The 15,210-nt window shown below is 43.9% G+C and overlaps 1 protein-coding gene across 1 annotated transcript in view; it reads left to right on the top strand.

Annotated features, from left to right (window-relative positions):
• The window catches only part of MAPK1 (mitogen-activated protein kinase 1), a 95,360-nt gene extending 80,609 nt beyond the window's left edge, over positions 1–14,751 (top strand). The window contains exons 7-9 of the mRNA XM_004607449.2: positions 889–998; positions 4,587–4,712; positions 13,061–14,751. Of these exons, the coding sequence (XP_004607506.1) occupies positions 889–998; positions 4,587–4,703 (227 nt within the window). The 3' untranslated portion in view covers positions 4,704–4,712; positions 13,061–14,751. The remainder of the gene's footprint in view (positions 1–888; positions 999–4,586; positions 4,713–13,060) is intronic.
• The last annotated feature ends 459 nt before the right edge of the window (positions 14,752–15,210 follow it).

The following is a 15,210-nucleotide window of genomic DNA, read 5'->3' on the forward strand; positions in this document are numbered from 1 at the left end:
ATTGTAACATCTTCTCTAAGCCTGTAGCACTGTAGCATTGCACTATCGTCCCGTTGTTCATCAGTTTGTTTAAGTGAGCACCAGTAATGTCTCCGTTGTAAGACTTGTTGCTGTTTTTGACATATCGAATATGCCATGGGTAGCTTGCCAGGCTCTGCCGTGCAGGCGAGATACACCTGGTAGCTTTCCGGGCTCTCTGAGAGGGACGAAGAAATCGAACTCAGGTCAGCCGCATGCAAGGCAGATGCCTTACCCGATGTGCTATCTCTAAGCCTACAAAGTAAAATATCATATTACACACACACACACATAAATAAAAAATACACTTTCCTGGGGTATACATGTATTGGTAAAATTATGTAGAGGCAAAAATTAAATGTAAGAATATTCTCTTTATAGGATTGGAGATATAGTACTTACATTTAATTTTTGCCTCCACATAATTTTACCTGGCCCCATAGTCCAGGTGTTTAGAATCCACATATAAGTGAGATCATATGGTATTTTTCTGATTCGTTTCATATAGCATAATGCTATCAAAATCCACCTATATTGTTGGGGGCCAGAGCAATACAGCAGATAAGACACTTGGCTTGCACGAAGACCAGGCGAGGTTTAATCCCGGCATCCCATATTGTCCTCTAATTACTCCACCAGGAGTAATTCCCAAGTGCAGAGCCAGGAGTGACCCCTGAGCAAAGCTGGGGATGGCTCAAAAATAACAGCAAAACTCAGGGATAAAGTAGGCACTAAATATGCTGGCCTTTCTCCCTATGACAACACTTAGCACAATTGTTTTGTCAGTAAGATTACTTAAACAGGAAATGGAAAATGTTTCAGTGACTATTCCATCTGCTTCTCACCACTGCAAAATCTTTTTCTTTTTAGCTCTGGACTTATTGGACAAAATGTTGACATTCAACCCTCACAAGAGGATTGAAGTGGAACAGGCTTTGGCTCACCCATATCTGGAGCAGTATTATGATCCAAGTGATGAGGTAAGAGCTTCTAGCTGCTGCTTTAAGGATGTCTCAGCCAACAACAAGCACCCGCTCCAGGGCCAGGGTGGGGGTGGAGTGGGCATATTATGCTTAGATTGTCCAAAGAAATACATGGTATTGTACCTGTACTCTGAACAAGTTCACATGTTCCATATCAAGGACTGGTGCTTTCATCATTGCTTAAGCCTTGCAGGGATAGCTGAGAAAGGGCCAGTAAAATGGTTGGAAGAAGTACAACACAGAGGGGCTGGAATAATAGTATAATGGGTAGGGTACTTGCCTTGCATGCAGCTGACTGGGGTTTGATCCCTGGTATCACATATGGTCCCCTGAGCACCCTTAGTTGTGGCTCAAACCACCCACCCCCATTTCACCCCCTAAAAGGAAGTAGAATACTGATAGGGAAGGAGTCTAGGGCTAGAGAACTTGTTATGATTTGTTGCAAAAGACCCATGAACCAAAATATCTGCCTTAAAGATGAAGAGATGATTGACTGCTTGCTGGGAGGGGAGATGATAAGATGTAGAACAAGAGGAAAGATACTCCTGCACACTTAGTGACTCCTGGACACTTAGTGACTTCACTCTGGTGTGCCTCCCTGGGGATGAAGACACAGAAGCCTATTGCAGTTAGAAATAAGCCCATAGAAAAATGTGGCAAGTCACCAGAACATGTGGCCATCCATGTTAATATTCACGACAGGAATGCCCCAGTTTCTTGACTTGGGTTCTCTGGGGGCTAAATTTTAACTTTTTTCTAGAGAGTAACAGAAAAATGTAGTGTAAGGCAAAAGTTTGGATCTGTTTTGGTGTTTTATTTTGGGGCTACACCTGGCAGTGCTCAGGAATTTTTCCTGACTCTATGCTCAGGAATCACTCCTGGCAATGCTGAGGGTCCATGTACAGGATTCTGGGGATTGAACCCAGGTTAGCCACATTTAAGGCAAGCACCTTACCCACTGTACTATCACTTGGGTCCCAGAATTTTGGATCTTTCTAGTTGAGACTTATGTATAGGCAAAAGCTCTCACACACTCTTTATTTTGAGAGAGAGACAGAGACAGAGAAAACCACACTGTATATTGAAATTACAGTAAGAGGAAAGGAGAAAGTAACTGCAGAAGCTAAAATCTGATAAATGGAAGAGAAAAAAGAGATAAAGAAGTGGAATTATTCATTAATTAGCATCCCCCTTCATCTCTTTTGTCTTCTTCTAAGAACCAAATCAGAAAGCTTGGGGTGATACCTGTAACACAAGAAATTTCAGGCAAATAGGTGACCATATTAGGTCCTTTCAGTCCTATGAATTAAAGAATTCTTAGTTTTTTTGTGTTTGCTTTGTTTGGCTAGGAGGGCAGGAAGGGGGGTGTTGGACCATACTAGGTGATGCTCAGGGATGTTCAGGAATTACTCCTTGCTCAGCACTCTGGAATTACTCCTGGAAGTACACAGGGGGCCTGCGGGATGCTGGGGATTGAACCCAGGGTGGCCATGTTTGTAAGGGAAGCATCTCTCTACTCACTATTCTATCTCTCTAACCCCAGAATTGTTAAGTTCTTGTGTCCTATTCTTGACATAGGGTGATGTCCCAAACTTAATGGAGTTGAGAAGATTAGTAGGAAGAAGTATATGATACCTTGTGTGATTCCACACAGTTCTCCTTCAGAAAGGTTTAACTAATATTTTTCTCATGGCCATGAATCCTTTCAAGTGACCAAAACTTAGTGCAGAATTTGGGAGCCATGTTCCTTCTCAAATTAGTTCTAATAAGAGGATTACATGGATAAGTTCTGGAAATTCCTGGTAACTATTAGGGATCCACTACTTGAAAACTAGTATTAACAAGTTCTATAATATTGCATAGTGTAGAGGTACTTAAAAATCAAAATACAGGGCTTGGTCTCAGATGGCTCAAAGGGCTAGAGTGCATGCTTTGCCTTCTGGAACTCCAGCCTTGCTCTCCAGCCCACATCATCCCCGGAGCATTGCTGATATGGCACCAACAATCCCCCCAAAAAAATAAAATCAAAATAGAAACTATATTGGTATATATTTTTCATCAATGAATCATTTGGAAGTTCTTTGACATAAATAGGAAGTTAAAAAATATACTTAGTGACTTCTTTGGTTTTGTGTATTTGGTTGAAAGAGCAAGAGAGATAGTACAAGTTAAAGGGCTTGCCTCCTGGGGCTGGAGTGATAGCTTAGCGGGCAGGGCGTTTGCCTTGCACTCGGCCAACCTGGGTTCAATTCCCAGCATCCCATATGATCCCCCGAGCACCGCCGGGATTGCTGGTGTGACCCCAAAAAGCAAAAAAAAAAAAAAAAAAAAAGGCTTGTCTCCATGCAACTGTTTGATCCCAAACACTGAAGGTCCCCTAGACACCACCAGGAGTGATTCTTGAGTAGAGAGCCAGCTCAAGACCTGGGAGGAAGGAGACTTGTTCCAAAAATACAAGAGCAGTTACGCTGTACTCTCATTACACAATTATTAAAGATTGGAGTGTATTCCTTTTTTGTCTCAACTTTCTATTTTTCAAATAAAATAGGGTTCAGGACCTAGAGGTAGCCCAAGAGTTAAGGCACTTCCCTTGCATGTGGCCATCCCCATTCAATCTTTGGCACCACATATAGTCCTTTGAACCCTGCCAGGAGTGATCCATGAGCACCAACTGGTATAGCCAAGAAAACAATAAATAAATAAAATAGGGCTTATTTGGTTTAACACAAACATAGACATTATCCAATGTATCTTTGGTTTGGGGTTTTTTTAATAGATTGTTTTTTGGTTTTGTCTTTTGGGCCATACACGGCCATGCTCACTCCTGGCAATGCTGAGTGACTTTACACTTAGGAATTACTCCTGGTGGGCTTGGGGGACCATATCAAATGCTGGGGGTCAAACTTAGGTCAACTCCTCATGAGGCAAGTGTCCTAGCCACTGTCCTATCTCTCTGGCCCCCAATGTAATTTTAAAATTTTCATTATAACTTCATGTTTAATGATTCCTTTAATATTTCTTTATGCAAATACTATATAATGTACTTACTCAAAAATATTTGACTATTGTGGATTTTGGTCATATAATCATACCACCACCTCTACAATAGAAAATGTCAGTGATTTTAACATTTTGTGCCATTAAAACTTTTGACAGTTCCAGGGGATGGAGCAATAGCACAGCAGGTAGGGCGTTTGCCTTGCACTCGGCCACCAGAGTTCAGTTCCCAGCATCCCATATAGTTCCCTGAGCACCACCAGGAATAATTCCTGAGTACTGAGCCAGGAGTAACTCCTGTGCAACATCAGGTGTGACCCAAAAAGCAAATAAATAAATAAATAAACTTTTGACAGTTCCTTCATTAGTGTAAGTTCAGAAGAATGGATGAAATAGATTCAGTTTCTTATTTATTAAGTACTTACGAGAAGTATGCTTTTAAGAGTGGGGCGCACAAATACTTATCTACTTATCTGTGTCTGTCATGTTGTATAAAGTTCATAATCTAAGCCAGTCATTTTATGAGTCAGTAAATGATAGTCTTAATTTTAGCAACTTTTCTCTCCATTATTTTCTTTTCTCTAAAAGCCCATTGCGGAGGCACCATTCAAGTTTGACATGGAACTAGATGATTTGCCCAAGGAGAAACTCAAAGAGCTCATTTTTGAAGAGACTGCGAGATTCCAACCAGGATACAGATCTTAAATTTATCAGGTACTTAGCTTTTATTTTTTTCCTTCAAGTGTCGGGGGTTGAATCTAGCAATATTCCAATGTGTGCTACTACTTGAAACTTTAACCATATAATAGACCCTAATGAGGACAAGAAAATCCAAATTTTATCAGAAAGGATTTTCCACCTCTGTGGAAGCTTTGAGATTTTTAAGTTATAAGATGTGATAGTGCAGTGACCTGGTAGATTTTTTTTTTTAATGTGTTGAGCTGAGAAGAGGATTTAAAGGGCTAGGCATGGTTCACATGTGAAGTCCCAGGTTTGATCTTTGGTACTGCATAGTAATTCCACCCTATCACCCTCCCACCATTACCCCCCAACCTATACATCCTATATATTTTGGTTTTAAGAAATCTCTGTAGGGATGGGGCTGGAGTGATAGCATAGCGGGTAGGGCGTTTGCCTTGCACGCGGCCAACCCGGGTTTGAATCCCAGCATCCCATATGGTCCCCTGAGCACCGCCAGGGGTGGTTCCTGAGTGCACAGCCAGGAGTAATCCCTGTGCATCGCCAGGTGCGACCCAAAAAGCAATAAATAAATAAATAAATCTCTGTAGGGGGGCTGGAGCGATAACACAGTGGGTAGGGCGTTTGCCTTGCACTCGGCCAACCCAAGTTCGAATCCCAGCATCCCATGTGGTCCCCTGAGTACCACCAGGAGTAATTCCTGAGTGCAGAGCCAGGAGTAACCCCTGTGCATTGCCAGGTGTGACCCACCCAAAAAGCAAAAAAAGGAAGGGAAGGGAAGGGAGAGGGAGAGGGAGAGGGAGAGGGAGAATGAAGAATGAAGGGAGGGAGGGAGGGAGGGAGGGCACAGCGGGTAGGGCGTTTGCCTTGGACGCGGCCGACCCGGGTTCGATTCCCATCATCCCTTATGGTCCCCTGAGCACTGCCAGGCCTGAGTGCAAAGCCAGGAGTAACCCCTGAGCATCACTGGGTGTGACCCAGGTAGCAAAAAAGAAAAGAAAAGAAATCTCTGTAGAGGGCAGTACAGCAGGTAGAATGTTTTCTTTGCACACAGCTTACCTGGGTTTGATCCCTGTACCACATTTGGCCCCCTAAACCCTCCAGAAGTGATCCCTGAGTACAGAGCCAGGAGTAAGCCCTGAGCGTCGCCAGGTATGGCCCAAAACCCAATAATAATTTATAAGTAAACAAATGTCTGTAAAGAGGAGAGAGAGAAAATGGGGATAGAATAGAACAGGACAGAAAAGAGCAGTGAGGAAATAACCAAGCTGAAGCAATTGCTGAAGAACTGTTTGGTCCATAGATTTAGAGAAGTTAAGGAAAATCACTGCTTTAGACAGTACAGTGGAAGAGCTGGAAGTTTCCTTTAGACAACTATTTGGAGCAGAGTACAAACAAGTGACCAAGTGTGCTGTGCTTCTGTTGAAACATTAGGTCACCGGGGCAGGGTTAGGAGGAATGAATGGCTTTTACAGTGGGCTTGGTAGGGGGGTTCTATCAACTGGATCTCTTCTATTCTTTTTCTTTCGGTTTTCATTTTTATGCATTGGGTCTGGAAACAATGACTCAAAATGAGATTTTGGTAACATCCAGGTTTGAAAGCAAAAGTTGTTCAAGGTCTTTCAAACAAAGGATACGTGTTCATTCAGAAGATATTAAAGGAGAGATAGTATAGCGGACCAGGGCACTTGCCTTGCAAATGACTGACTGTGGTATTTCCCAGACACCGTACGTATATGGTTCTCCAAGCTCAGAGTTATCCCTGAGCTCTGAGCCAGGAATAAGCCCTGAGCACAGCCAGGTGTGGCCCAAAAATAAAAAGAATTTTGTTTTGGTTTTGGGCCACACTCAGCTATGCTCAGGGGTTCTTCTTGGCTCTTTGCTCAGGAATCACTCCTGGCAGTGCTCAGGAGACAATATGGGATGCTACAGTTTGAAACCCAGGTCTTCTGCTTGTAGGGCTGCCTTACCTGCTGTACAATCTCTCCGGCCCCAAAATAAAACAAAAAAAGTGAAAAATTGAGAGCACTTGTTTGTGCCACATGAACTGTTTTCATGACACGCCCTTTGGGAAATGTCTGAGAACTAGGGATATGTTAGCAGAGGACTGTGGAGGTGGTGAGTTGAAGTCATTTATCCATTCAAACTTTGTGGGTCTGACATCGTATTTACGAGCATGAGCACAATCGGCAGTGCTGTGGAGATAGCTCAAAGGATTGGAATGCATGCTTGACATGCAGAGGTTTCTTCATCCCCAAACTCTACCACAGTGGTCCTCTCTGGTGGACCTGAGAAGCTCTGGACCAATTGTCTTTGGGGGTCACTCCAGAGACCCTTGGGAATTCAAAAGAATAAGTGAATCTATAGGACCTAGCCATTATCCCATTATCATTCTTTCTCTCTCCCTCTCTCCTTTCCTCTCCTTTCCCTCTTTCTCCCTCTCCTTTCCCTTCCCCTCTCATGCTCAGAGTGAGGCTATCTATTCTCTCTCTCTCTTCCCGCTCCTCCCTTTCTCCCTCTCTCCTTACCCCACCCCAGTCTTTCCCCTCCTTCCCTCTGTTCTCTCCACTCCCTGGCTTAGAAAATTGAGCTCAGCAGATTGTTGCTGTTTGGTGTTGTTAGGTGATTTTTCTAAAGTCAGTACCTATCTTATAACTTTAATTGTATACTTGCTCTAGACCAGCATCAGGGGACACAACACAGAAGACCTGAATGTGACCTCAAAGGAGTACACAGTCTAGGAGGGAACCTTTGTCCACACAGAATATTGTGTACTTAAGTGTAAAAATTGCTTAGAGTTGACATACCAGTTTTTTATTATTCACTCGGTCACTATAGAGCACTTCTAGTGCCAGGTGGAAGAGAAAGAAAAGTGAATTAAACCCAGACTTCACAGCAGCAGTTTGATGGGAAGACAGTAGGAAGTAATGTTAAGAGTGCTAGGATGTGGGGCTGGAGCGGGTAGGGCGTTTGCCTTGCACGCGACTGACCCGGGTTCGATTCCCAGCATCCCATATGGTCCCCTGAGCACTGCCGGGAGTGATTCCTGAGTGTAAAGCCAGGAGTAACCCCTGTGCATTGCCAGGTGTGACCCAAAAAGCAAAAAAAAAAGAGTGCTAGGATGTGGTTGCAGCAGTGGGGCCTCACTGGCCAGGGCATAGAAATAGGAATTTTTGGAACCCTGGGAGAGTGGGCAGAGTGGAGGCCAAGCCTCAGGGTTTCAGGATGTCAGGAGACCCTTGAAGGCAAGAACACCTCACCAACCTGCCAGAAGAGGAGGGCGTGGAGCAAGCCCAGGTGAGAAGTGAAACAAAGGGGAGAGTACTGCTGGGACCATGAGACATAGCTACTGGCAACATACTTACTAAAGTTCTTGTTAAAAGAAAGAAACTGAAGGGCCTGAGCTATAGCACAGCGGGTAGGGCGTTTGCCTTGCACGCCGCCGACCCAGGTTCGATCCCAGGCATTCCATATGGTCCCCCAAGCACTGCCAGGAGTAATTCCTGAGTGCAAAGCCAGGAGTAACCCCTGAGCATCACTGGGTATGACCCAAAAAGCAAAAAAAAAAAAAAAGAAAGAAAGAAACTGAGGCCTCTTCCAGAGCCCACCCAGGTTCAGAGGCTCTAGAACTGGGAGAGATGTGACAGAGATAGTCACTCGGTTTTGTTCATTTCCTCCAGGAAGACCAAAGGTCCACAAAATGTGCTTACAACCTAATTCATTCTCTCCCCCCTCCCTCCTTCCCTCCCTCTCTCTCTTTCTCTCTCTTTCTCTCTCTCTCTCTCTCTCTCTCTCTCTCTCTTTCTCTTTTCTCTCTCTCTCCTTTTCTCTCCCCTCCACCCCCCCCCACCAGTTGTGCTTTTGTCTTTCCACTAGGGCTGGTAAGGGTATAAAGTAGGTTCTTAGGGTTGCTTGCTGTTATTTTTTTCCTTCATCTTCCTGTTGGTAAGTTTTTCTCAAGTGGATAGATAGGGGCATTAACTTTCTGTTACTTCTTGATTAAAGATTAAAGCATTTGGTTAAGGGACTCAGATTGAACCCAGCCCTCCCACATGCAAAGAATGTACTCAGGCCATTGAACTGCCTCTCCAGCCTGAAGATAAAAGCATTTTAGAGCAGTTTTAATCTCTTGCCAGCCAATAGGTTTGTAGTTTGAAACAGTGTTCCTGTAATTCTAGATGGAGTCATTTCCTGTATCTGAGCTCATTGTCATAGAGTTGGGTCTTAGCACCCCTGCTTCCTCCTTTACACTTCAGTGGTAAATGAAAACCATTCATCTGAAAGTGCTTCGTAGAATACTGAAGTGATACTTTACTAGATCATCATTCTAGCAAATATTTCACACCAGAAAGAGTCTCCAGTGGCCAGAGACATAATATAATGGGTAGGGTGCTTGTATTGTAACCCAGTTTCCATTCCCTATATCCCTTCTGATCCCCCCAAGGGAGTAACCCCTGAGTATTGAACCAAGAGTAAGCCCTGAACACCACCAGGTGTGGCCCAGAAAACAAAAAAGTCTCTAAAGATGGGCCTAGAGGGGCTGGAGTGGTAGCACAGTGGGTAGGGCGTTTGCCTTGCACGAGGCCGACCCAGGTTCAAATCCCAGCATCCCATATGGTACCCTGAGCACTGCCAGGGGTGATTCCTGAGTGCATGAGCCAGGAATGACCCCTGTGCATTGCTGGGTATGATCCAAAAAGCAAAAAAAAAAAAAAAGATGGGCCTAGAGATTTAGACCAGGAGCTAAAGCAACCAACTTACATCGAGTCACTTTGGCGGATCCAGGTTTGATCCCCAGAACTGCATTTGATTCCTCAAGCACTGCCAGGGGTCATTCCTAAGCACTGGGTTGGATATGGCCCAGTACCTCTCTTCCCAGACAAAAAATTACTGAAGGGAAAGTTTTAATTTGTTTGTATTTGATATACTTCATTACCCTACTGACCATCTCAGCTAAGCTTCCTCAGGACCAGAAATATAAAACACAGATTGGTAGTGTTTTTTCTTCTCCTAAGAGATGGAACAGAAACTCACAGATACCTATGAGTGAAGTTAGTTTATCGTTGTCAACAATTGCTTGTGTAATAATTCTAACAGCATAACCGGTTGTCTGTTTTTGGGCACTCTGGTTTCTTCCAGATTTTGGCTGTTGTAAACAGTGCTGCAATGATCATACAAATGCAGATGTCATTTCTACTATACCTTTTTGCCTCTGCGGGATATATTCCCAGGAGTGGTATTGCTGGGTCAAATGGGAGCTCAATTTCTAATTTTTTGAGAATCGTCCAATCGTCCAAATTGTTTTCCAAAAGGGCTGAACCAGTCGGCATTCCCACCAGCAGTGAAGGAAAGTCCCTTTCTCCCCCAACCACGCCAACACCGGTTGCCTTTTTTTTTTTTTTTTGGATGTAGGCCAGAAGTGGATCAACATGGAAAGTATCGTGTTGAGTGAAATGAGTCAGAAAGAAAGAGACAGACATAGAAAGATCGCACTCATATATGGATTATAAAGTAGCAGAATGGGACACTAACACCCAAGAGTAGTAGAGATAAGAACCAGGAGGTCTGCCCCACAGCTTGGAAACAGGCCTCACATGCTGGGGGAAAAAGCAGCAGAGACAGAGAACGGAATACCTAGTAGAGAATGTTGGGAGGACCCACTCTGGTTGAAAGCTGCGTACCAAAAGTAGACTACAGACCAAACATAATGACCACTCAATACCTCTATTGCAAACTACAACATCCAACAGGAGAGAGAACAAAAGGGAATGTCCTGCCGCAGAGGCAGGATGGGGTAGTGGGGGTTGGGATGGGGTGGTAGGAGGGATACTGGGATCATTGGTGGAGGAGAGTGGCACTGGTGGAGGGATGTAAATTAAATACAAACATGAAAGTTCATAAGTTTGTAACTGTACCCCATGGTGATTCACTAATAAAAAATTTTTTTAAAATTTTGGGGGGCTGGAGCGATAGCATAGCGGGTAGGGCGTTTGCCTTGCACGCGGCCGACCCGGGTTCTAATCCCATCATCCCATGTGGTCCCCTGAGCACCGCCAGGGGTAATTCCTGAGTGCAGAGCCAGGAGTGACCCCTGTGCATTGCTGGGTGTGACCCAAAAACCAAAAAAAAATTTTTTTTTAACAGCATAATCCATCTGTGCCCCTACTCCTGGCAATCTGAATAAACAGTTCTTCTACGGGATTCTGATGCTCACATTTAAGAATTACTAACCTCAGGGCTGGTGCAGTAGTACAACGGGTAGGGCATTTGCCTTGCACACAGCGACGCGGGTTCGATTCCCAGCATCCCATACGGTCCCCTGAGCACCGCCATGTGTAATTCCTGAGTGCAGAGCCAGGAGTAAACCCTGTGCATCGCCAGGTGTGACCCAAAAAGCAAACAAACAAAAAGAATTACCTCTAAGTAGTTAGAATCTGTTTGATTGGGAGTGTATTTTCTCCAGGTAAAATATATTAAATAGTAAAGGGGTGGAAAAATGTGTTCCCTTGAACTTGTAGAGTAGAACACATTGTGAAACTCATGTAGGGCCATGTGCAGGCTATTTAGAAAGCGAGGTATGGTTCTTGTCAAGTTTAGAAAGTGAGTGAAGGCATATGGACAGGTTATCATCTGCTGATTTTCAGGTTGTTGTCTTGGAGATCTGGTAGGAAAATAGTGTCAGATCACCTCTAACCTCACTGATTAGACAGGCAATTCCTGTCTCCTCTTTGTGATGCTGTGCTCCCTGCCTATCCAGAATCTCATACTTCCAACTTGCATTTTGTTTTGTTCGTTCTCTTTCATCTCGGAAAACTTATGCATCGTGAGCCAGGGTGATAGTACAACAAACAAGGTGCTTGCCTTGCATACAGCCAACTTGGGTTTGATTCCCAGCATCTGTATGGTCTCCTGAGCCCACCAGGAGTTTCTTTTGAGTGCAGAGGCCAGGAGTAATCCCTGAGCCAAAAGAAAAGAAAAAAGAAAACTTGAGTATTATTAATACAGAAACTGTGTATTGGGGCCGGAGTGATAGTACAGCGGGTAGGGTGTTTGCCTTGCACGTGGTCAGCCTGGCTTTGATCCCTGGTATTCCATATGGCTCTGAACCCTGCCAAGAATAATTCTTGAGTGCAGAGCCAGGAGTAACCCCTGAGCATCACTGGGTGTGACCCAAAAAGCAAAGCAAACAAAAAAGACCTGTGTATTGATCAGAGTGGTTGATATTTTCCTACCTAATCCAGAGAAAGAAAGTTGTTAAAAGGGGCCAAGAGCTTACCATGCATGTAGCTGGCCTGAGTAAAATAAGAAAAGGAGATAGAAAGTTGTTGTTTCTTTCTTTTTTTTTTTTTTTTTTTTGCTTTTTTGGGTCACATCTGGCGATGCACAGGGGTTACTCCTGGCTCTGCACTCAGGAATTACCCCTGGCCGTGCTCAGGGGACCATATGGGATGCTGGGATTTGAACCCGGGTCGGCCGCGTGCAAGGCAAACGCCCTACCCGCTGTGCTATCTCTCCAGCCCCAGGAGACAGAAAGATTTTTGTGTAAGTATGAATTATTTTATAAAGACCCACCACCTCTGATTTGGATTGCTGGGAGTGGTCAGTATCATTTTGGTAATTGAAAGGCATCTTGAAAACTAAAACAGGGGGCTGGAGTGATAGCACAGCGGGTAGGGCGTTTGCCTTGCACGCAGCCGACCCGGGTTCGATTCCCAGCATCCCATATGGTCCCCTGAGTACCACCCTGGGGTAATTCCTGAGTGCAGAGCCAGGAGTAACCCCTGAGCATCACCAGGAGTGACCCAAAAAGCAAAAAAAAAAAAAAAAGAAAAGAAAAGAAAACTAAAACAGCCCAACTGTGCATGAGCACATTTGTATATCTCTCCTACCTGAGTGATCAGAGCATACTCTGAGATGAAGTGCCTGTGAGAGCACCATTCTCCTTACAGCTTCCTGAGGGTTTCCACATGCAAAGACCTTTTTGGGTTTCTTTGTCCTTTGCTTTTTCTCTTTCACATTTTTCTTTTTATAGAGGGTAGGGAGCTGGGGGTGGATCACACCAGTGATGTTCAGGGGCGACTCCTGGCTCTATGCTCAGGAATGACCCTGATGGTGCTCAGGAAAACATTTGTGGTGTTGGGGATTGGAACAAGGTCATGACTGACACAAACTCATGCAAAGTAAGATTCAACTTACTGGCCCCAGCTTTTCCGTTATTATGTTGCTATTGGTAATGTTTTAATGTGATTTATCCTTTTACCTTTCCATTTCTCTAAAGTTAATACAGAACATTCAGTCTGCTCAGTCTGTTTTTTTTTTTTAACTCGATTGTTTTTTTAACTCTTCCCTTTGTTTTTCCATAGGATTAGGGGCTCAGAGGACTGGACGCATTCAGACATCGGTGTTCTTCCCAGTTCTTGACCCTGATCCTGTCTGCAGCCCATTTCGGCTAATTCACCTTGACTTCTTTGAGCCGTTTGGAGAGGCAATTTCTGGTAGTTGTGGCTTTTACGCTTTCAAAGAATTCCTTCAGTCCAGAGAACTGTTCCTGACACCCTTGTGTATGTCACCCACTGGTGACCTATGGCAGTATGTACTTTCAGTGCATCTACTGCTTACCGTTGCTTTTGTCACTAATCAATTGCTTTCTGGTTTGAAAGATGCAGTGGTTCCTCCCTTTCCTAAATCCTTCCTATATGATGCCTGCTAACCCATGCAGTCCACACCAGAGAGAGTTCTTTCTAAATTGGCTCTTGTCACTGACCTCTTATGATAGGGAAGGCTACTACCTAGGGCACTTTAAGTCAGTGACAACCCCTTATTTGCACTTCACCTTTTCACCATAGCTGTTTCCCTAGAGCAGAAGCTCTGGAAACATGTGAGATGACTTTGTGACCTGCAGAGCAAGTGCCCTATCTCAAGAATCTGTGGAGGCACTTGTTAGTGTCTTTTCTCATATCATGTTAGTCACTAGCATATTTAAGGTATGTGCTACTTGCCCAGCTTTTAGAAAACTCAAAAGTCATTTTCTTAAATAAAAGGAAGACTTTTGCTGCACCCAGCAATTTTGCTCTGTAAATTTGCTACGGTTACTTGTACCATTTATAGACGTGTAACACTTGCCAAAATGTGTTATATACAGTGCTGAGTATTTACAAGACATAAACGAAAAATTAAAGTGGCAGCATCACTCATCATTTAAATGAGTGGTATGCAAAGGTCACAGCAGGGTGCTGAGAAAAAATACCTGGAGAAGTAGCCAGCAAGCTGACCAGATGGTGTAGGGTGGGACTTCACACCCTCAGGTCTCTGTACCCCCCCACCAAGCTACTTCTTGGTGTGCCACCGTCAGTGCAACCATAGTCAGTACCTAAGGATTTAATAGAGGAATACTGCGTCTTTAAATGAGAAAGTGTACAATTCTTTTTCCTCCTACAGCATGTCAGCATCTCAAGTTCCTTTTTCAACCTACGATATAACAATTTGTAATAAAGCCTTCATGAACTCATGACATGAAGCACTGTTCTGTTGTCAAATACTCTCAAATGTTTCTAATACTGCTGATTTAATACAATAAGAAAAAGCTAGTACAAGTCATGTTTGGAGCTCTATCCCATATTTTCCTGATCTCTTTAAGTATTTGTTCCTGCCACTGTACACTGTGGCGTTGACTTGGTGTTCTGTCCCAGTGCGGTGCCTCTTCCTAACTCCCCCACTGCTCTCTGTGGTGAGAAATTTGCCTTGTTCAATAATTACTGTACCCTCGCATGACTGTTACAGCTTTCTGTGCAGAGATGACTGTCCAAGTGCCACATGCCTATGACTGAAACGAAAAATCTATTGTTACCTCTGAGTTGTGTTCCACAGAAAATGCTATCCAGCAGCTCACTTAGGAAAAATAATTCTATTTTTAGCTTTCATTTCTCAGCTGTCCTTTTTTTCTTGTTTGATTTTTTGACAGCAGTGGAGAATGGGTTATATAGAGACTGCCTGCTTAATATGAACAGAAATGCACTTGTAATTCATGGAAATAAATGTACATCCTTTATCTTCATATTCATGTTAAGATTCAGTGTTGATTTCCTCTGGATCAGCGTGTCTGAATGGACAGTCAGTTTGTACTTAGAAATGCCTATGGGCCCCACCTTTCCACCTGGGCACTATCCCAACACTTTGGTTTTCACACATAATTTACAAAGATTTTTTCAGATCCTTTTCTCCCCGCTGCACTGCAGAGCATCAATTCCTATATATTCTTCTATTTAAATCATAAGTTTAAAATATTTCATCTGATTCTGATGAAGTAGCCCAGATGCCTCAGGTTGGATTCTCTGGTTCTTTTTTAAAGAGGACCTGGTCTTGTCTCCAGAGCTACTACTGGGGAAGGCCAAGTGTGGGGAAGAACTTCCCACACAGCCCAACCCAGGGTGCTGATACTCAGACCTCACGGGCTAAGGGATGACTGACTGACTCATCCGCAGAAGTCAGAACTACATAGGGATTCTTGCCTGAA

The sequence above is a fragment of the Sorex araneus genome, chromosome 11 (genome assembly GCF_027595985.1).
Source record: "Sorex araneus isolate mSorAra2 chromosome 11, mSorAra2.pri, whole genome shotgun sequence".
Classification (NCBI taxonomy): Eukaryota; Metazoa; Chordata; class Mammalia; order Eulipotyphla; family Soricidae; genus Sorex; species Sorex araneus.